The 24432-nt window shown below is 38.0% G+C and overlaps 1 protein-coding gene across 1 annotated transcript in view; it reads right to left on the bottom strand.

Moving 5' to 3' along the window:
• EPHA6 (EPH receptor A6) overlaps positions 1 to 24432 on the bottom strand; it is a 475355-nt gene that overhangs the window by 164743 nt on the left and 286180 nt on the right. The window contains exon 6 of the mRNA XM_070750196.1: positions 5952 to 6076. Within this exon, the coding sequence (XP_070606297.1) occupies positions 5952 to 6076 (125 nt within the window). The remainder of the gene's footprint in view (positions 1 to 5951; positions 6077 to 24432) is intronic.

Raw genomic sequence — 24432 nt, 5'->3', positions numbered from 1 at the left:
AAATTCAAATTCAGATCCATGACTTCTTAAAAAATTAATTATTTTTGAAAAAGGCAACTCAATGAACGGTAGGTGGATATTGACTTATTCCTACATGCCACAACTTATCGTAGTTCATTCTAAATAATGAAAAGCTCTGACTTAGCTGTTGTGCAGGGGAATAGAATAAATAGAACATGACTTTGAGCCTCACTTCTACATTTAAACAAAATGAAAGATCCATTGGATTTAATGCAATATCAGTGAGAAACCTGTTTCATTGAAAAAGTACACAATCAATCCACAGTTAAGAATGAACATGTATTTTTACTTAACAAAGTTAGAGGTAATGCAGAACTAGGTGACTGAAAGTGATGTAAATCATTTGTTTATTTCAATTATCTTTGATACAATATGTCCAAATTTTATATGTCTATAGTTTCATTCATAAGTTGATTCATGAATTTCCATATTAGAAATAACGGAAAAGCTTGAAAAAAAATATAAAAACTTGTATATTTCAGTTTCATATGCTTCAGTGATACTGTCTAGCTACTTGTCTACTAGCCATTCTGTTGGGCCATCCTATTGGAACAATGATCAATGCTGTACCTGAGCAATCCAATGTTTCTGCATATTTTAGACCAGCATGTGTCCTTTGTTCAGCTTGCCTCATCTTAGAAAAAACAAATAGTTTCTTGTATAGTTCACTAAAAACTCCCAACCTGTGCTTTATTTATACTAGGTTTAAATAAATAAACATACAGCCCCCCATATTTTTTAAAGTATAAGATGCACCTTTCCCTCCACCACACACGAAAAAGAGGGTCACAATTTGGGTGTGTCTTATGTTCTGAATGTAGCCTCGCCCAACATCTCACACGGAGCTACAGAAAAGAAGCCTCTCAAATGGAGCTACAGAAAAGAAGCCCCTCAGAAAAGAAGTCTCCCAAGCAGAGTTTCAGAAAAGAAGCCTCTGAAATAGAGGTTTCAGAGGCAAAACAAACAAACAAACAAACACAGAGTGGGCCTTCTCCGGGTCGGTTGGCGGGCCCCAGGGGAAGAGCCTTCTCTGTGGCGGCACTGGCCCTCTGGAACCAACTCCCCCCGGAGATTAGAACTGCCCCTACTCTTCCTGCCTTCCGTAAACTCCTTAAAACCCACCTTTGCCGTCAGGCATGGGGGAACTGAAACATCTCCCCCTGGGCATGTTTAATTTATACATGGTATGCTTGTGTGTGTGTCTGTTAGTATATGGGGTTTTTTAAATCTTCAAATATTTTAAATTTAGTCGGATTATTTATGATTTGTTTCACTTGTGAGCCGCCCCGAGTCTTCGGAGAGGGACGGCATACAAATCCAAATAATAAATAAATAAATAAATAAATAATAAACAAACAAGGAGCAGAGCTCACAATCAAGGAATCTGTTGCTAAAATTCATTTCTGAGAACATCTAATTTGGGGTATTCCAGGAACACCTGCCAATCAGTTTTTTTCTTATTTTCCTCCTCAAAAATGAAGGTGCCTCTTATACTCCGGTGTATCTTATACTCTGAAAAAATGGTATGTGTGCTGTGTGTGTATGTATAGTTGAAACAAACAGAGAATAGAGCAGAATTCAATGCCCTATAGTTAATGTTTTTTGTGATTTAGAAAAGATATAATGTAATCCCTATTCTAGAATGTTTTGGTATGCAATAACTTCCAGATGCAACAAACAACTGCCCACCAAATTGTAGGCAAAAACTCTCTGGAACCTGGGAATACATCAATAGGTCTCTTAGAATTGCGATTGGGTACTGCCTCCCAAGGACAATTCCATCTATCCATCCATCACCCTGGGGGGGGGCACCTTTTGACCTCCTCAGAGAGGGTACATAACTTGGGCATCCTCCTCAATCTACAGCTGTCCTTAGAACATCATCTTTTGGCTGTGGTGAGGGGGACGTTTGCCAAGGTTCACATGGTGCACCAGTTGTGGCCCTACCTAAATAGGGAGTCTTTGCTCATGGTCACTCATGTCCTTATCACCTCAAGGTTCAACTACTGCAATGCTCTCTACATGGGGCTACCTTTGAAAAGCGTTCAGAAACTACAAATTGTGCAAATGCAGCACAAGCAGTCATAGACATGTGCATCTCCATCCAACTCTATGCGGTCTGCATTGCCAATTGGTTTCCAGATTCAATTCAAAGAGTTGGTTAGGACCTATAAAGCCCTACATGGCATGGGACCAGAATACCTCCGAGACCGTCTTCTGCCTCATGAATGCCAGTGATCAGTCAGGTCCCACAGATTCAGCCTTCTCCAGGTCCCGTCAACTAGACAATGTCATTTGGAGGGACCTAGGGGGAGAGCCTTCTCTATGGGGGCCCTGGCCCTCTGGAATCAGCTCCCCCCAGAGATTCATACTGCCCCAGGCCTGCTGTCATTAGATCCTTGCCTTCTGGCCAATGAATGTGTTGAGAGAATGTTGAGTGAATTTTTATGCTTTTGGGGTTTTTATATTTTTAATTAATTAATTGGATTCAAGATGTTGTACACTATTTATTATATGTTGTGAGCCGCCCCAAGTCCTCGGAGAGGGGCAGCATAGAAATCCAATAAACAAACAAACAAATATATTCTAATCTGTCTCCTACACTGGCTGAGATTTTTTTTTGGGGGGGAGGGCAACAATATACTGTATAGTGTAATATTAAGTCATTTGTTATTTCCTCCACCATTTTTTAAAAATACTGTACCAGCGGCAGGTTGTACTTACCTGCAAACCGGTGCACTGTATGTGTATCCTCTTCATTTGGGTGCGCCCACATGCATGCATGCGCATGCATCCCTCATGTGATTGTGCATAAACAGGAAGCAAAATCATGTCAAAATCTTATAAGGGGATGCTTGCCCATGTGTGATTTCATGATTTTATTTTCTTCTTTGCATGCAGGGATGCAAAAAATCTTCAAAATGTCACATGTGCAAGCACCCGCTCATAAGATTTTGCTTCTGTGCATGCGCAAAAAGCAAAAAAAAAAAGGAAAAAAAAATCAAGGAAAAAGATGGCACTTCCCAATGGACAATCACCGGAGCAGTGTGCAATTGCACAATCTAGCAGCCACTACCAGTGCAGAATCGCTGATCTCACTGGTAGGAACCCACCATTGTACTTTACATATGACACAACTATGGTTATTACTCTTTAATTAGATAATTTTGCTCCTCAAAGGTCTGGTTTTCTGACCCAAAGTTCTGGCATATCAGAGGAACACAATATTACATTCAGTAATCATAAACATACTATACAGAATGTGACAGAAATGGATGCATCCAGCTCTTCTACATTTATGCTAATTGGCTAGGTATACAATGATTAGAGCATTATATTTTGTTAACTGGGCTTAGTTGGACTGTGAATATGCCCAGTGGGCAGATATTCATGACTATGTTTTCTTAGTAATATGAAAAGATTCGAGATGAAAAACCAAGGTGAGAAGTTGTATCTCTTTGTCCCTTTATTAGTTTTTAACATTATTATTCATGTGAGACAGATAAATGTGATTTTGAACATATTTTTCCATCTCTCTATTCTTAGCAGAAACAACTTTTTAAAATATCCCTGTAATATACGCTACATCATTTTACTGTCTTCTTCACTATTTTCTATTCACATAATTGGGTCTATGAGAGTGTGTTGAACTAAGATTCCAGATGTAGTAGTATTTCACAAATGATTAACTCATGTAGTAATATTTCACAAATGATTAACCCATGTAGTAATATTTCACAAATGATTAACCCATTTGCTTTTTGTACATTGTTATAGACTACATTTTGTTTCTTTAGGCTTTTCTTAAAGTCCAATAAAGGATTATAGATTTTTTTTTTAAAAAAATTCTATATACATATATGCATATAACTCATATTTACATGCATAGATCAGAGGTAGGTTTCTCCAGGTTTGGACTGGTTTGCATGAACTAGTAGCAAGCCACTGGTGATGTTACGATGACATCACAGAAATGATTCTATCAGTGCCAGTCTGTGGATGTAGCCATCCTTTTTTTGGATTTTTTTCCAGGTTGTTTTTCCAGATTGTTTCCAGCACTGCACATGTCATTACCGTCTTGTTTTCGGATATTATTTTGGGGAATTTTTTTTTATTTTTGTTTGCACTGCACATATGCACATGTATGAAGTGCATGCACGCCTATAATGCACAGCCACATGGAGCGGGAGGTAATGAGATAAGGTAAGTTAGAACCCAGCCCTGGTATAGTTTTGCAGGTGTAATAAATTGCATTATGAATGATTTGAGTTTTAAGTAATGGAAGTACTGTATATACTGTATTCACACAACAGTATGTCTGACATTATTTCATTATTGGTTGATTATGATTGAAAGGATATTTGCCACTTACAAAAAGCAAGGTACTTATATCCAGAAATCTTTTCATTTTAACTCATTGATTAAGAACGTCTAGTTTATACAAGGTCACTGTAAATATAAGATTAATTCATTCATTCATTCATTTATATTTTGTCTGTCTAGACTACCTATCTCCTTTAAGATATCAATTGAACGAATTACTATAACTTACAAACATTTATGTGCACATGTATTCCTCCAGAAATTGTAACACTAATAACTGCTCAGTAGAAATACAAACTGATAGAACTGAACAGCTCTAAGAAAAATGGAGACAAAGGATACTTGCAAATCATTAGCAAAGCCTGCAGAATAAGTAGATACACTATATACTATGATTTTGTTTCAAAATGGCTTTGAGATAAAATGAGTTCAAGGAATGAAAACTTCTATTCCCGCAACCCCATTGTGGGGATGGGAGACACTCCTAAATTATATGAGATTATAAAGAGGACTAGTTGAGAAAGACGAATCAAAAAATAGTGAATATTATATTTTCTTGTAATAGAAGCCTTAACCATACAAAGTTTGGAAACTGCCCAAACTCTGGAAAACAGCTCTGGTACAAATAGAGGGTGTCAAAAGATTGAAAGTTGGAAGAAGAAATGGGAAAATATATTTCCATTGTGAATTAAAGTTCATTTTAAAATGTTTTGTGTTTTTAGGTTTTATTTTATTTTATATGATGTACTTTTTAAAAACTGTAACCAATCAAGAAATATTTTAGAGTAGGCACCTCAAAATCAAACAATCAATCAATCAAACAATCAGTCTAAGCCATTGCTGTATTCATATATTTGTATATATGCTGGTGTATTATTTCTGATATATTTTTAAAAAATACTGTTTGTTTCATAGACACATAATTAGCCTCTATATAATTTATGTGATCTATGATTAGATTCAAATTAAATATTAGCATTTATTCAAAGCACTAAAAAAAATCTGCCAAACTAATATTTGTTTTGCAGAGACTTCCTACAAACTAGGGTCTCATACAATATCCAGCCATTTACTGACATTCTGTAAGATGTAATGCCAACATACTTTAGGAAAACTTACGTGTATATATACTGATGTGTCTTTCTTCAACATTGGGATTAAAAAGCAATCAAATTATTTCTGTAGTGTGACATATTACAATCAGAAATGTGATGTTGACTGATAACAAGTTGCACATGGAACTAATAATTAATTTCCTATTACTAGTTTTAAGTAGTTAAGATGCTATTTATTTTTTCCAAGTGTGTGATATTTTGTGTGTGATGAAGTATGGTTGGAATTTTTCACCATAAACTGGGGTCACCACTGAACAGACCCACTAGAAGCAATTTCATTAATTAAGAAATTGATAAAATCTAAAATGAAAAAAAACCCCAAACCCTGGAAATATCAGCTGTCTGGAAAGTGGCTTTCTAAATTAAAATGCCAATTGTTTGGTACAAAAACAAACAGCTTCAGGCTATACTATAAACTGATGTGCAAAAAGGGGATAATGTTAGAATATGAGGCTAATTCAAGGGTTTTATTTTATTGTAGTTAAGACCTACTTTCTCATAGTACTTGATCTCGTAGTCCAGAATGACTCCATTAGGAAAAGCAGGCTCTTGCCATGAGAGGGCAATGCTGTTTTGAGAAGCCCAGTCCTTCCTGACCATACCTATCAAGGAGGGTGCTGAAAAGGAAAAGGATAACTCCAGGTTAAAGACAATGCAATTTGGTTAAACCATCATAAAGCGACAACTTGGAATGATGCTACATAATTTGATCCTTTTTTGCAAAACTAAATTAGTGGTGCTAGAATCATGGTGCATAAAAATCAAGAGGATGATTGTGAGCATGTGATAAAAGTTCTACCCCTTTGTACACATGTGTATCGTCAACGTATGTTCAAAAGGTGGACTCTTTCACTTCAGGGTTCATAATATTCTCTGCATTTTTTTGACCTCTCTGCTCTGCAGTAGTAAATCTTAGTAGTTTCGATTAGCTTCTATCAAATCTATAAACAATGTTCCCTTGCCACTTCGCGGTTCACCTTTCGTGGACTTGGTGCATCATGGGGTTTTTGCTGCAATTTTCGTGCTGTACTGCAAATTACTTATGCTGATCACCAGCTGCCAGCAGTTTGGCAGATCAAATCTCTCTTCCTGAATTGCACATAAGCAGCGGTGGGCGATGGAGAGAGAGAGGCACAAAACTCGGCCCGACTCTTCTCTCCCGCACTCTCTTTCTCTCCCCCGCCAAAGCGATGAGCCATTGCTGCTGCTGCCACCACTGCAAATGCATGAATGCTCACAGTGGAGCAAATGCACTGACAAGGCTGGCACAAAAAAAAGAGCTGCCTCTGCTGAAGCCCAGGATGGCAACCTCTTGCTCCCCCCGCAAGGGGCGGGGCAAGTGGAAGAAAGGTGCCTTGAGGACAATCCCGGCATCCAATCAGAGTACTGCTCCTGCAGCTGTGCGTCTTGTGCAGCTTGGGAGCTGTAGTTTCATTGTAAGCCATTTTGTTCGAGGCTGGCTGTAACTTTCCCAGAGAGCAAGGATGGTTCTTAATTGTGGTGTGAAGCTGCTCCTTTCTCTTCTTCCTGCTGCAGGTGAGGTTGAGTCCGCAGGGTAGCCCGCTTGATCGCCTGCCCGCCTGCCTATTGCCCTCAAAGAAACCGGGAGATGTAGCCGGACAAAGCTGCATTTGCTCACCAGGCAAGGGGGGGGAGGGCAAGGGAGGGCAATTAAATCGCTTATTGTTTTACGTTTACAGTGTTCCATGTACACCACTTCACGGATTTTCATCTATCGCAGGTGGTCCTGGAACGTAACACCCGTGATAAACGAGGGAAAACTGTATTTGTCTTTGAAATCACTATGCCTTTTCCTAGGATTGGGTGATTTTTCACATGATTTTGGGGGGAAAAATGAATTGCCTTTAAATGTTGCAGATTAAATTCATAACTGGTATGTACCATAGATTTGGTTGGAATAGATACACCACCCTAATAAATTGACTCTTAAAATTGGATTCACTTAGAAATGTATTGAAATGGAACCCAAAAATGTCTCTAGTGTGGAATGGTTCATATTACAGTGTTTCTTATTTCATTGACCATAAACGTATGAAATATTATCCTGTAGAAATATTTTATAATGAAACTTAAGAGCTACTGCCTCTTTAGTACATTTTTCAAATAATGGAGTGGTTTATAATTGTTTATAATGATAATTTTATGTATCAGCAAATGCTTATGTAAACAACCTATGTAGTTGTTATAAAGGATTTAGGCTCTACAGAGCCTAATCTAAAAATGTGGATTTTACTTTTATTTTTTATATTTACTATGTAAGTATCCATTACCCAAAATATACACAGAGCAAAATAAGAACTAACCAAGTTAATATAGAATGTTTGCTAAAAGAAACGAAGATACCCTGTTGATAGTCAACTGCCACACCTCCTAACTCAAGGCTGCGATTGTCAAAAAGGTGTCAGTTAAATTTAGTTAAACAGTATAAATGCTTAATAGAACAGATATAAGAAAAGTATTCATAAGAGAGACTGGGAATGAAAATAAAGAAAAGCTCTGTAAACATTTATGAAAAATTGACAAAACATTAGAATATAGATATGGAGCCTCTAGCTTTCCAGATGTCATTACCCACCTTCCTCAACTAGAATGGCCAAGGATAATAGGAACTGGTGAGCAACATATTCAGGCTTACAAGTTCCATTACATATTTTCATAGTAATCTCTTAGGATATAACAAAGAGAAAGATTCTAAACATTGTTATTTTATGTTTGCTTTTCCTGGAATTTATTTGGTATTATTTATTTTAGCCTAAAATATTCATTGTAAAAAGAAATACAAGTTGGCATTTAAGATTACTTTTTCACATACTATTATTGAATATAACACCACCTGTTGCATTTTAGCACACATTATTTATTTATTAATTAGATTTGTATGCCGCCCCTCTCTGTAGACTCAGGGCGGCTAACAACAACAATAAAACAGCATATGGCAAATCTAATATTAAAATAACTAAGAAACCCTTATTAAAAACCAAACATACACACAAATATACCATGCATAACTTGTATAAGCCTGGGGTGGAAAGGAATATCTCAATGAAATATGAAATACAAATATTTTAAATACAACATTTGTAACATGATTATGTTTTTGTGAAGTATCCATGTTGCAGTATGCATTTTGTATCACATGATTGAAATAATTTTATTAATATAACACTGCCCACATGCATGCATAGATGCATAAATACTTAGATCCACATTTATTTATACTACATGCAATTTGTACAAATTCCATTTCCTAAAATATTTGAAACTCCTTTGAATTTATCTCAGAAGGTCAAAATATAAATATTTAAATAAACAGATGAACAGATTTCACAATAAGAAAATATACAATACAGATAGCTTAGGGATAATACTTTGAAAAATACACTTTGAAAGATATTTTAATTATTTTAGGCAAATTAATCATACAATAATTAATTGTATAATTAAATTGCATAAATAATTTACAATTAATTATTGATTATCCAATTTTGTTTTAATAGGAGATATATTTTTAAATATATATATTTAAATAATAAATGCATAGGAATCAATATTAAAAAACCCTATAATTTCCAGTGTCTCAAACTATACATTATGTATACGTAGTTCACACAATTACTTTTGTTTTCTAGCATTAGATGCTAAAGGCAAATGCTTCCGTTCTCTTAAACCCTGCAGTCACAGGAGAACATATTTCTAGAAAAGATATGTGTCTGAGAAAGGATTCTGTGAAAAACCAAAGCAACCAATTTTTCTCTGAGGATGTAACTGATTTAAATAAAAAGAATAGATACAGTTGCAGGTTTATTTGAAGCAGAGCACCACACCTCTGTTTTATTCTGCCTCACTTTGCTAATGCTACCTTCAAAACAACTATCTGGTTGCAGTAAAGAAGATGACACGGGTTCTGCAAGAAAATATTGAATTTTATATGTTAAAGCAATTTTTGCAAATGTAATAACTATATCCATCCAGACTTTAATTGCTTCCTTCACTTGTCAACAATTCTGATTTTTATTTGTACAAAATAAACAGGCTACTGTAAGCAGGAAAATAAATTGACACAGATCAAACACTGACAGTCAACCATCACAAACTATTTCCATCGACCATATCTTGCAATGATCTCACACTACCATAAATAAATAATTTTTCAAGGAAGGCTTTTGAGAAACTTGAACTTATCAAAGTGTTCATTCTATTCAATGTAGACATTTCCTTGTATGACGATATTATGAAGATCTATTTCTATTTTATTATACAGATATTTGGATACTCTAATTAGGAAGAAATTGCTTTGATTATCTGATGAAGAGGGCTCTAAGATCCCTTAGTTATCCTCCAATAAATAGTTAATATCTAAGTTGCCATAACAGTCTTTTGTAGTTTTTGTAGCACAACTACCCCCATGGAATTTGTTACCTTGCTGTAGCCATCTGCCAGCTCACAGTTCTCCAATTACTTTTTGATAATGCCATCTGGAATTGTCAAAGGCCTTGCCAAAGTCACATTATATATATTGCATTCCCCTTATCCATCAAACCAATTACCCTGTCAAGGAAGGGAATGAGATATGGTTAGTGATATTTCCTATTCCACTTTCTGAAGGGATGGGGAATTTAGAACAGCCTTTAAAGGTGAAGAAGTAGTGAAATAATAATATTCCTAAACTATTACAAATAGGAGGAGGAAGCAGTACTATGTTTGCCACCTTGAGTTACGTGAAAAGAAAGAAAGGCAGAATAAAAATAAAATAGATCAAAAAGGATTGATAGATGTCATTGAAACTAAATTAGCGATTGCATGCACTTCTTTCATTCAAGCACTCTTTTTTTTCACAATAGCCAAACTTGCTATTTTGATGTTTTGACTGCCTGAGATGAAGGGCAAGATAAGAACCCCCTTTACAGATACACTGAACTTATTTCCAAATAAATAAAGAATAGCTCCCTTCTTAGGACTGGTTAGGGTTAGGGCTGATTTAAGGATCGGTTTTACGATGATTGTGAAGTGAGTCATTTTAAGTGAACTACCGTATTTTTTGCTCCATAAGACGCAGTTTTTTTCCTCCCAAAGTAGGATGAAAAATCAGCCACGTCTTATGGAGCGAAGATGCAGGCAGGGAGGGGGGGGGAGGTGCTGGAGCAGAGGGGGGGCGGCGGCGATATACTCATCTGGAGACCGCCGCCTCTGTCGCCGCCTCTCCTCTTCCCAACCCCGAAGAGAGCCGCGCCTTTCGGCCTCCGGAAGTGCTGGGCCGGGGAACGCCTCCACCCCGCAGGTTTAGGAGGCAGAGTGGCACCGGAGGAGCATTGGCGGCTCCGAGCCTTTGGGAAGGCTACGGGAATCGCTTCAGGAGGTGGGGAGGTCTCGAAGACCCAAAACCCAGCCAGTCGCTCGCAGCCGGCCGCCGCCTGTGCAAAGTTTGGCTGCGAACTCGGCTGGCTAGCTGCTGCCTGGCCCCCTCCCTCCCGGAGGAGGGTCTCCCTTCATACCACCAGCGGCGCTCCCCCCGTGGCGCTCCCCCCGCCAGCCAGCCAGCCAAGCCCCGCGCCCGCCGGAGCCGGCTCCTCGCTCTCCCCCCCGCCGCCCGCCGCGTTTGCAGGAGGTGGGGAGGGTCGGGCTGCCCGCCAAGGCCAGGAGGGACGCCGCTGCCCCCCCTTCCCTCTCTCCGCCCGCTGCTGCGCCTCCTGCTGAGCCCCCTCGGCCCTGCGCGGCACCTGTCAGAGGAAGCTGCCCTGTCCCGGCCAGGATCCGGGGGGCGAGGTCGTCGGGGTTTGAGGGGCCCTAAACCGCCCACAGCAGAAAAACAGAAAAAATAAGGGAGAGAGAAAGAGAAAGAAAGAGAGAGAAAGGAAGAGGAGAGATAGAAAGGGGGAGAGAGAAAGAGGGAGAGATAGAGAAGGAGAGAGAGAAAGAAAGAGAGAGATACAAAGAGAGTGAGTGAGAGAAGGAGAGATAAGAGAGAGAAAGAAAGAGGGACAGAGAGAAAGAAAGAGAGGGACAGAGAGAAAGAAAGAGAGGGACAGAGAGAAAGAAAGAGGGACAGAGAGAAAGAAAGAGAAGAACAGAGAGAAAGAAAGAGAGGGTCAGAGAAAGGGAGAGGAGAGATAGAAAGGGGGAGAGAGAAAGAGGGAGAGATAGAGAAGGAGAGAGAGAAAGAGAGAGATACAAAGAGAGTGAGTGAGAGAAGGAGAGATAAGAGAGAGAAAGAAAGAGGGACAGAGAGAAAGAAAGGGACAGAGAGAAAGAAAGAGAGGGACAGAGAGAAAGAAAGAGAGGGACAGAGAGAAAGAAAGAGGGACAGAGAGAAAGAAAGAGAGGGACAGAGAGAAAGAAAGAGAGGGACAGAGAGAAAGAAAGAGAGGGACAGAGAGAAAGAAAGAGAGGGACAGAGAGAAAGAAAGAGGGACAGAGAGAAAGAAAGAGAGGGACAGAGAGAAAGAAAGAGAGGGACAGAGAAAGGGAGAGAGAGAAAGAGAAAGAAAGGTAGAGAGAAAGAGGGAGAGATAGAAAGAAAGAGAGAGGGGGGCTTGTTTGTATATTTTCCCAATTCCCCTAGGGCAGTGTTATTGTAATAAATATTTTAGCCTACTTTTTGGCTCAAAATATTTTTTTCTATTTTCCTCCTCTAAAAACTAGGTGCGTCTTATTAGCAGGTTCGTCTTATAGAGCGAAAAATACGGTACCTCGTTGCTTAGCAAACCGTGAGGGCATTAAGTGAATCCAATGTAATAAATAGGTATTTTTTCTGCTGTAAAATAACAAATAAATAACTAATATAATATAATAGGTTATAGCCATGCTGTAAAGAGTTATAATTACAAGCTTTTTGCCAAGAACCCAAAATACAGTCAAATGTGGTGGTGCAATATTCCACAATAATTAGAAATTATTTACAGCTGTAAAGTCATTCTTAATGACTTTGAACAATCATTAAGCAAGGCCTCTGAAATGCTGCACAAACATACTATTTTCATTATAGCTATATACAAAATAAAGGAACATGGGAATGGGATGGTCTACTGTACAGGTATGTGGATCTTTCCATTATAAAAGTCCTTGGCATATAGAGACTGAGTGGTATGGTGACCTAGAAGTGAAGATGCTTGTATCCCACTCAGAAGACTGAGAGTTCAATACAAAACAGTGACAGATGTTCCTTTATCAGAGCATAAAGGAAAAATATCTCCTGTGAACTCTGAATAGGAGTTAGGAAGGGTATCTAGTCAGTAAATGCTTAGCTCCATTCAGTCACCCTGAGCCCATCCCAATAAAAGGAATTAAAGCAGGGCTGTCATACTCCCAGATCATTGGCAGATGTGTCACATGCTGGCCACCCCCATGCCCGGTTTAGTGAAGGAGGAAAAATTCTGATATGTTAGGTGACACTGCCGTGATGACGCAAGTTCGATAATCCTGGATAAAGGGTCATAAAAAGAAAAAAATGTAGAGAGTAAGGGGATGAAAAATGAAAAATTTTATATTGGAATTAGATTTTTCTGTGTCTTTTCCTTTCTTTTTTCCTTTTTTGAAATATTCTTTTCTTATTAAATACCGTATATAGTATTTATAGTAAATATAGACAAAAATGGTCTCACTTAATGTAAAAACGTATAGTTTCATGTGTGCTTCTGATGAAAATTGGGATATAAGTCATCCTGGATATGTGTGTTTTTCTTTTATGTTTATGGTTTTCATGTGTTTTGTTTTAAATAAAAAAATAAAAAAGTTTTATATTGTAAAGTTTTATATTGAAAGAATAGATTTGTCATCACTAAATGTGTGAAGAAAGACTGCTAGTCTGGTACTTTCCTGGGCATACCCAAATAAAGCACCAACATTCTTGGAACTGTCTTTCTAAGCTTCTGGAACAAATAATAATAATAATAATAATAATAATAATAATAATAATAATAATAATAATAATTTATTAGATTTGTATGTTGCCCCTCTCCAACGATTCGGGGCGGCTCACAACAATAAACAAATGATTCTTGATTCAATTTAATATCCTGAAAATAATCTTGATGGTGAATAATGAACATGATATACTGCCTTTTGATCTATACAATGTGAAATGAACTGTAGCTTCTGTTTCATGTAAAGCCAGATTTTTTTAGATGCTATTAAAAAACCCCATTATTTCATAGAGATAGCATTGGGATTTATTATCAAATAAATTAATTAGTAATGTATTTATATTCTCTGTTCTATCATATTTTCTTTCTTTAAAGATTTAACTGTTTTTCTTTATGACTTTCTTCAAATTTTACTGTTCTCTCTTGAGCTCTGTTGTATAAGAAATCTGAAGTACTTTAAACATTACTATTACTGCTGCAGTTCACCAGACACTATCATTACTGTAGTTCACCATACAAGCTGTGCTGATTTAGAATATATGTCAAAGATCATTTACCTCAGTGTTTCCCAACCTTTTTTGAGCCGCGGCACATTATTCATATTTTCAAAATCCTGGGGAACATTGGGGGGGGGGACTAAAAAAAAGTTTGGACAAAAAAAAAATCTCTCTCATCCTCCCTTTCGCTCTATTTCTCCCTCTTTCTCTCCCTTCCTTCCCTTTTTTCTCTCTCTCCATCCCTCTTTCTTTCTTCCTCTTTTTTGCTCTCTTTCCCTCTCCCTCCTTCCCTCCCTCTATGTCTTTCTCTCCCTCCTTCCCCCTCTCTTGCTCTCTCTCTCTCTCTCTGTCTCTCGCTATCTCTCTTTCTTTCTCTCTCTTTCTCTGTCTCTCTTGCTATCTCTCTTTCTCTGTCTTGCTATCTCTGTCTCTCTTGCTATGTCTCTCTTTCTTTCTCTTGCTATCTTTTTCTTTCTCTCTCTCTCTCTGTCTCTCTTGCTATCTCTCTCTCTCTGCCTCTCTTGCTATTTCTATCTTTCTGTCTCTCTGTCTCTCTTGCTATGTCTCTCTTTCTCTCTCTCTCTCTCTTGCTATCTCTTTCTCTCTCTCTGTCTCTCTTGCTATCTCTTTCTTTCTCTCTGCCTCTCTTGCTATGTCTCTCTTTCTCTCTCTCTCTGTCTCTCTTGCTATGTCTCTCTTTCTCTCTCTCTCTCTGTCTCTCTTGCTATCTTTCTCTCTCTCTGTGTCTCTCTTGCTATCTCTTTCTCTCTCTCTCTCTGCCTCTCTTCCTATGTCTCCCTCTATTTCTCTCTCTCTCTGGAGCTCCCTCTCGCCGCTGCCATCTCCCCACGACTGCCTGGGGCCGCTGCAGCCGGCACCCTCCCGCTCCCACCGCCAGTGCCTTCCCGCCGGGCCCCAAAGGACACTGGTTGCAGCCGACGCCAGGGAAGCTCCAGCTGGGCGGGGCGCTGCCGGTGCCTCCGACCTGGACCTCCCACTCGCAACTGTCCCTCAGCTACTGCCTGATGCCGCTGTTTCCGGCGCTCTCCTGCTGGGCCCCAAAGAAGGAAGGCGGGGGAAAGGAGGCGCGAAGACTGAAGCTCTCCTTTCCCCCGCCTTCCTTCTTTGGAGCCCAGCAGGAGAGCGCCGGAAAGAGCGGCATCGGGCAGTAGCCAGGGAGCAGCTGCGAGTGGGAGCTCCAGGTCGTAGGCACCGGCACCAGCAGTGCCCTGCCCAGCAGGAGCTTCCCTAGGAGCTTCGCGGCACACCTGACCTTGTCTCGCGGCACACTAGTGTGCCGTGGCACACCGGTTGGGAAATGCTGATTTACCTTATATAAGTTGCTCCCTAATACATTTTATGAAAACCTTTTGATTTATAAATGAATCCATTAGAATTGTAAATGGATTACCTCTAAATGTTTGTGGATAGAGTGAAAATTAGAATTTATGATAGTGATTAATAAAACAACACTGAAAGGCATCAGTATCAATTTCTGCTGATTCCAAAATGATGAATGACATTATTGTGCAAATTATATTCCATACTTTCATCCTGGCATTTGATATATAAGTCATGACATTTATGTGATGATATAATTATGCAGGTCTTATAATTTTATCTTCTGCTCCCATGATCTTTCTATATACTTCAGAAGTATGCATTATTTACCCCAATAGCGTATATTATCAGAAAGGAGTTGATAAGATTGCAGGGAGTAAGGGAGTAAATCTCAGGGAGCAGTATAAGATATAATTTTGAGTAAACATGCAAATAATTGCTGTGTGCAAGTAGAAAATTTGAGAAATATATAACTGTAATGAGTAGGGGGTAAGTTTATTTGATTAATAAGATGTACCGGTATTTAGAGAATATATCCAACCACTGTGAGATTAGAAGATTTTGATTTATTCGTTATCATTGATAGTAATCTTTCCCAGTTAGAGTGGTTCAGTGGTAGTCCATACATTATTCATGCAAAAGATTCTGTCTTCAATCATTGTCATCTCCAGGGAGACTGAGAAACACACAGAAACCTTAGAAACATCATACTTCCCATCATGGGCAATAGTGAGAGAGATCAGTGATTGAATTCAAAATAAATTTAGGTATTGTAAAAACACCAATGGATTTAAGAAGAAGCTGTCAGAAACTAATATATTTGGACCTAATTAATGGATATAGATTAGGCTTTGCCATTGGGACCAATTAATATTTTCCTTTTAGTTTACCATTGGTTCTGTTCTTCACCTGTACTGTCCGAGACTTTCTTCCATTTTAGAAACATAAATCTTTCTTTATTTAATTCTCTTTTGGAAGATAAGAATGCCTGCCATGAAAATACCAGGGAAAGAATATTTTTAAATATTTTTTTCCAATTTTTATTTTTATTTTTCTCCTCTGCATCATATTCAGGTTCATATGTACATACCGTAATTTTTTAAAAATAACATACATAATTACACATTTTTATCAATGGTTCAAAAATCCATATCTTATTCTGGCTTTATATCAACAGTCATCAGTCTCCCTAATCTTAGAATCACTCTGTCTGAATGGAATAGGCACAAGTCCGACATGACCAATGAGGCCCCCATCCTCCTTGCCGTCCGTAAAAAGTCTTAAGACCCACCTATGTCACCAGGCTTGGGGCAATTAGGTCTCAGCTCCCTGGCCAATGAAATGAGATATGTTGTATGACTGAACTAGTATGATTGTTTTTAAATATTGGACTTTTAAACTGTAATTTTAAATTTAATTAGATTTGCCTTTGTGTTGTATTGTTATATTATATGTTGCGATCCACCCCAAGTCCTCGAAGAAGGGCAGCATACAAATCTAATAAATAAATAAATAATCCAGAAACTAGCCTGGCTAATGTAATGGCAACCAAAAATGCTACCTTACATGTAAAATGACTCGAAGCAGCCTCCCTCAATGGTTCATATGGCGTTTGTCTGTCTGTCTGTCTGTCTGTCTGTCTGTCTGTCTGTCTGTCTGTCTGTCTGTCTGTCTGTCTGTCTATCTATCTATCTATCTATCTATCTATCTATCTATCTATCTATTTCTATGCAGCTCATTCTGAAATGGACTCAGAGCGGTTGATAGTCAGTAATGGTCTCAATGGCATGGAGTGCTGAATAGTTGTCTCCATGAGGATTGGCTTGGGCAGAATTCTAGAGACTGGACAGCAGATACAAAACCTCAGGGGATTGGAGTGGAATTCAAGAGAGAGAGCTGTTGTAATGGTCTTTCTCACCCAAGCATCCTTAGTGGATTCACCCCATCAGTCTGCATACTAGGCTAATCAGCCTCCGATGGGGTTCTTGGGAACACATTCACTGGGAGCTTTGGGATGAATGACCTCCTCTTCCTTGAAAGGGCCATTTAGCTATAAATGGGCGACCCCTATCATGCCAGTATTGGCATTCATTCATTCATTCATTCATTCATTCATTCATTCATTCATTCTAAGGAGAAGGGCGGCATACAAATCAAATAAATAAATAAATAAATAAGTTCATTCGTTTATTTGGATTTATCTGCTTCCCAACTCCAATAGAACTCATTTGCGAGGCCTCTGCCCAAAACCCCCTTGTGTCTGTTGTGACATCCCACCCGAACCATAGGATCGGTGGTTTGGAAGTCTGGAGTAAAGCAATGGGCTATAATCAGGACTCCTGATTAATAGTAGGGAGGATTTTCCTATGGTCCTTAGTTTCAGCCAGGAGAGGTTCAAAATATTCTCCAAATAGCTGGTGTCCTGCCAAGGCAGATGTAGTTAATTGCCGCTTATGGTGGTATGCCATAAAAGACGGTGAGCGGCAACTGAAGCACCAATGGATTTAGTTGCAAACCTTGCAGAGTTCAAGGTAGTGTCCACCATTTATTGGGCTGCTGCAAATAACTTATTTATATTCTGTCACAGCCATGCATCTTTGAGGGGCTTCTGCTCCTGCAGCTGTTGAAGCCAGATAAGCGATGTTCAGGAGAAAAATGATGCTGTAGTTGACGCACAAATTGCACATGCCACTGTCTGGTGGATCGATTGTAGTGATTGTTCAGCTGGATCCCCTGATATGCTAGATAATGAATGAAGTGCTGCTACTGGTGTGTCAATGGAAGGCACCTGAATAGGTTTTGCTAAATCTGGTGCCACATTATATATGGTTTTCTCTGCTGAGGATGGGTTGGTACCCGATCCTGGAGAACCCATTAAAGGGTGATGAGGTCAACAAACCTTTTAGGTGTAGCAGGGGCCTGAACAGGTAAATGGGAAAAATAGCCATGACCAAAGTGATGACAGGCTTCTCAAGGGGTGCAAGAGCCAACCCTTAGACTCTAAATAAAACACCAAAACTTACACTTTGTAGTTTGTAGACTGTAATATAGTTCAAAGAAATTTAAAGCTGTAAATAAGCAAGATTTCTGGGTCTCGCAGACCTGTAACTTCTTTAAGAGGCTCTTCTGTCCTCCACTCATTATCTGTAGTAATGGCACCTGTTTGAACTTGTTATCAGTATAAAAGACACCTATCCACAACCTCAAACAGTCACACTCCAAACTCCACTATGATGAAGACCAAAGAGCTGTCGAATAACACCAGAAACAAAATTGTAGCCCTGCAACAGACAGGGAAAACTGAATCTGCAATAGGCAAGCAGCTTGGTGTGAAGAAATCAACTGTAGGAGCAATAATTAGAGAATGGAAGACATACAAGACTATTGATAATCTCCCTTGATCTGATGGTCCATGCAAGATCTCACCCCGTGGGGTCAAAATGATAACAAGAACGGTGAGTAAAAATCCCAGAACCACACTGGGGAACCTAGTGAATGACCTGAAAAGAGCTGGGACCAATGTAAGAAAGCCTACCATTAGTAACACACTATGCCGCCAGGGACTCAGATCCTGCAGTGCCAGATGTTTTCCCCTCCTTAAGCTAGTACATGTCCAGGCCCATCTGAAGTTTGCTAGAGAGCATTTGGATGATCCAGAAGAGTATTGGGAGAATGTCATATGGTCAGATGAAACCAAAGTTGAACTGTTGGTGGAAACACAACACATCGTGTTTGGAGGAGAAAGAATGCTGAGTTGTATCCAAAGACCACCATACCTACTGTGAAGCATGGGGGTGGTAACATCATGCTTTGGGACTGTTTCTCTGCAAAGGGACCAGGATGAGTGATCCGGTTACATAAAAAAATGAATGGGGCCATGTGTCATAAGATTTTGAATGCAAACCTCTTTCCGCCAGCAAGGGCATTGAAGATGAAACACGGCTGGGTGTTTTAGCATGACAATGATCCCAAGCACACTACCAGGGCAATGATAGAATGGCTTCATAAGAAACATTTCAAGGTCCTGGAGAGGCCTAGCCAGTCTCCAGATCTCAGCCCTATAGAAAAACCTTGGGGGGAATTGAAAGTCTGTGTTCCCCAGTGACAGCCCCCAAACATCACTGCTCTTGAGGAGATCTGCATGAAGGAATGGGCCAACATACCAGCAACAATGTGTGCCAACCTTGTGAGGACTTACAGAAAATGTTTGATCTCTGTCATAGCCAACCAGGGGTGGGCTACTCCCCAGACGGTGGGGTGGACATAGTGGGGTAGCAAAAATGGAGCTCCACCCCAGAGCACCCAATTTGCACTGAAAGATGTTGAAAGAAAATGCAGGGCATCCTGCATAAGCCACACCCATAGTGTGGCAGTAAAATTTTTGGTAGGCCTTCACTGTAGCCAACAAAGGTATTGAGATGAACTTTTGTTATTGACCAAATACCTATTTCCCACCATAATTTGCAAATTAATTCATTAGAAATCAGACAATATGATTTTCTGGATGTGTTTTCTCATGTTGTTTCTCATAGTTGAGGTCTACCTATAATGTCAATTACAGGCCTCTTTCATCTTTTTAAGTGGAAAACTTGCACAATTGGTGTCTGACTAAATATCGCCTCCCCACTATGTGTGTGTCCGTGTGTGTGTATCCTAGTCTCCCTCAATTTTCAAATTCAGCAAAAACATGTTTTTGCTGAATTTTTAAAATTAACGGAGACTAGGATAGCGCTATTTCGGCCTTGTTCTGGCCTCATCAGCTAGCCATACCCCTACTGGGATTTGATCCTGGGGCTTCTGCCTTGTAAGGCAGAGAATTAACCTCTAGGCCACCAGATCTGATCCCTTCAGCTTTGTACCAGGGAGGGGCTATATGTTTTTTCTGTTGGATCAATCTAAATGAATGTGGACCGTAAACTATCATTTAACTATGGTAATTCCGTACAAGAGAACCAATACAAAATGTTTTATAGGTGGCAACTACCACCGGCCAGGCTTGCTAAAATGTACCCAAATATGTCACCTCTATGCTGGAAATGTGGGGAAAAGCCTGTAACCTACTACTATATTTGGTGGACCTGTCAGATCTCCAAGAAATATTGGCAAAAAATCAAAAACTTGTTAGATCAGATTATATATCTCAAAATATTCAATTAAAACCTGAGTTATTTTTATTAGGTATTCTTAGACAAAGTATTAAAAAAGAAGATCGTTACATTATACTCCACATTCTCACTGCTGCGAGAATTTAATACACTCAATTCTGGAAACAAGAAAAAAGTCCAACTATTCTAAATCTTCTAATTTGGAATGTGCCGAAATGTCAGAATTAACAATGGAATTGCAAAATAGGGATGTGTCAGATTTCTACCGAGCCTGGGACAAATGGTACTACTGGTTAAGACAAAAAAATATTTAAAAATCTTTTAAAAAGAAGACTGTCCAACAACCACATCATCTATAGATAACAACTTGTGACATAATCTATATTACAATACTTATATACAACCTACATAAGACATCAATTGATATAACTTGTCGGCATCCAACAAACTTTATGTACAAACCCTTAAAATATTGATAAATTAGTAATATTGTATATTAGACAAACTTCATTTATACTTGTTAAAATCAACTACTACTTTACCAAGAGTTAATAAAACCGAAGGGAAGTTTACTCCATCTACATATTCAAATCAGAGGTCATATATTATTGATGTGCAAGATATCAGCTGCTATTCTTTTCTTCTCCTATAATCTTCTCTTTCTATCCACACCACTCTTTTTTCCTTTTTCTCTTTTTCTCTATTCTTTTTCTTAATTTGTTATTCAATATGATATTTATGATTGTATCAATAATTGATATATGTGTTATTTTCCATTCTACCTTTTCTTCTGTTAATGTATATATTTAATAAAGATTATTTTTAAAAAAGAAGAAGAAATAAATACAGTCCATTATTCATAGTTTTTGGCTATTTTAGGGTACTGTAACAAAACTAATTACTATTTTGAAAACTCGGCCAGGAAAAATAGTAAGATTTAAAAAAAAAAAAAAATAACTTCCTTAATCAGCAGGCCTGGACAAGGGGGCGGGGCATAGTGGGATAGCAAAAATGGAGCTCCATCCCAGAGCCCCCAATTTGCACTGAAAGATGTTGAAAGAAAATGCAGGGCATCCTGTTTAAGCCACACCCACAATGTGTTAGTAAAAATTTTGGTAGCTCTTCACTGTTAACTAGGGAATATTATTCCACATTCCCAAATAATTTGTGCTACCATAGAAATTCAGTGCCTTGAAAGTAGAGAATTGATGCATTATTTTATATATTAAAAAAATAATGGTTTCTATATTTGTGGAGGTACACACCATACTTTCTCAACCATGGAATCTCATTTGCTTTGCTAGTCACCTTGAATATTATGTGTTAGCAGACATCTATAGTTTCCAATGTGTATATTTCCTGATTATTCACAATAAAATATAGTAGAATTTTGTTAGAGTTTCTAAATGCATTTATTGTAAATTATTGTATATTAAAATAATTATAATTGACAAATGATTTGTCTATACAGTACATTAATATAATAATAGTATAATATATTAAAATCCTAATGTACTTAAACATATATTAAATTATTGTTTTCATAAAAAATAATTGAAGCACAAGCACAAATAAATAGTGACTTGCATAAATTGATATAGATATGTATATTAGTTTAAACTGTTTTAAGCAACCACTTTCTCATTCCAATACAGTATTTATTTTATAAAATTTTGCCTTTCAAAAAATCATCTATCAACTTGGGAACAGATTTGCTAATTAAAAATACTTTTTGCCAGGTATTTATGATTAGAAATTGATTAGTAATTAAGATTTTTAGTCAACATTTGTTTTCTGCAGGTAATGAATATTAATGAAATTCAGATGAATAAACACTACCTATATCTATCAGATGATGTCATAAATATGCAGTTAAAACAAGAGTTTTCTGCATAAATGTGTGACTTGGTTCAGATTTCAATGAGGTTTGTGTTTAGTAGTCACAGTGTACAATTTCTGTGGATTATTTGTTCTACTACCACAAATAACAGAAACAAAGCATACCTTTGATGTGCCGGTGCCTGGAGATTGTTGGGGTCTGGATGGGTGTCAACAGACTCAAGCTCAACCCAGATAAGACGGAGTGGCTGTGGGTTCTGCCTCCCAAGGACAATTCCATCTGTCTGTCCATAACCTTGGAGGGGGGGGGAAAGTATTGACCCCCTCAGAGAGGGTCCGCAACTTGGTGCACCAGTTGCGACCCTATCTGGACCGGGACTCACTGCTCACAGTCACTCATGCCCTCATCACCTCGAGGTTTAACTACTGTAATGCTCTCTACATGGGGCTACCTTTGAAAAGTGTTCGGAAACTTCAGATCGTGCAGAATGCAGCTGCGAGAGCAATCATGGGCTTTCCCAAATATGCCCATGTTACACCAACACTCTGCAGTCTGCATTGGTTGCCAATCAATTTCCGGTCACAATTCAAAGTGTTGGTTATGACCTATAAAGTCCTTCATGGCATCGGACCAGAATATCTCCAGGACCGCCTTCTACCGCACGAATCCCAGTGACTGGTTAGGTTCCACAGAGTTGGCCTTCTCTGGGTCCCGTCGACTAAACAATGTCATTTGGCGTGACCCAGGAGAAGAGCCTTTTCTGTGGCGGCCCCGACCCTCTGGAACCAGCTCCCCCCAGATATCAGAGTTGCCCCCACCCTCCTTGCCTTTCGCAAGCTCCTTAAAACCTACCTCTGTCGTCAGGCATGGGGGAATTGAAATTTTTCCCTTCCCCCTAGGCTTATAGAATTTATACATTGTATGCTTGTTTGTATGATTAGTCTCTTAAATTGGGATTTTTTATATTATTTTTTAATATTAGATTTGTTACATTGTCTTCTTTATTGTTGTTAGCCGCCCTGAGTCTTCGGAGAGGGGCGACATACAAATCTAATAAATAAATAAATAAATAAATAAATAAATAAATAAATAAATAAATAAATACCTATTCCTACCTTCATTGTGTAATTCAGACATAATAGTCAGAAAAAGACTATATATTAATGTTCTTCATTTAATAGTTAATATGTTCAACAGATAACAGATATTTCTGATCTGAAGATCAGATATCAAGGCTAGATTTCCCACTTGGCTACCTTAGTTCAGTCACTTTACAAACAGTACAGAAACAAAGAGAAGATTTGGATTCTGATGTTCATTTCTGCCTCACTACTAATTGCTTTCATTCTTACAATTTCTTAAAACTGCTGAAACTAATCTCACTCAGCTGAACTATAAATTTTGTATTTGCAAGTGTACATTTTAAATCCTTATTTGGTCATTATTTTAGACCTTTCACTTTTAGATTAACTCTCCTCAAAATATTTCTGATTAAGTCCCTTGAAGAAATCAAACCTAGATGCAAAAAACTACATGACTTCAAATTTTTCATTATCACCTCACTATTCTTAACCAATGAACAAGAAAATAATTTGCAGAGATAAATGTACTACTAAGTATGTTGAATGCTTGAAACATTATTTGTCTTTATACATGCTTGATTATGGGTTATTTTTAATTAACAAAGTGGCACCTGATGCTTCACCAGCAAAACAATTACAATTTCATGGAATTAAAAATGCTCTGCAAGTCAGATTGTTCCAGAGAAAAACTTATTACTTAATAAATCTGGAGTATACACCAGTGGGTGGGTGGATGGGGGCAAATAAATCATGAAATCTTGATGCAGCTCATATTCAGCAAGTATATAAAACAATATTCTAACGATAAAATATACCTTAAAATAACTAAATATAATGAAAAAATGTTTAAGTAAATACTGAAATATTATTAATTCTTGGCTTCTGAATGATATTAGGATTACTTTAAGTTCTTTTATTACTCAGAGTTCTCAATGTGGGAAAACACAATGATTTTCAGAACAAACATAAAAATTTATACTACTAAATCAGAAGAGAATTTTTAATATTTAATTCTTAATTAATATTATGCAGTTCAATTAATTCAGGAGACTATATTAAATTTTAACTTCTTGCAAATATTTAATACTTAATAAAGTTTCAAAATCAAACTTAGGTTTTCTATATTATTGAAAATCTGCAATAAAAAATTAACTTTCCAAGAACTACCTCAGTATATCAGATAATTATTATTATATATACTTAACTACATTCCATGTATTATATATAT

Source organism: Erythrolamprus reginae, chromosome 4 (assembly GCF_031021105.1).
Source record: "Erythrolamprus reginae isolate rEryReg1 chromosome 4, rEryReg1.hap1, whole genome shotgun sequence".
Taxonomy (NCBI): domain Eukaryota; kingdom Metazoa; phylum Chordata; class Lepidosauria; order Squamata; family Dipsadidae; genus Erythrolamprus; species Erythrolamprus reginae.
Note: the sequence above shows the minus strand (reverse complement) of the source record. Positions and strands in the feature narration are given on the sequence as shown.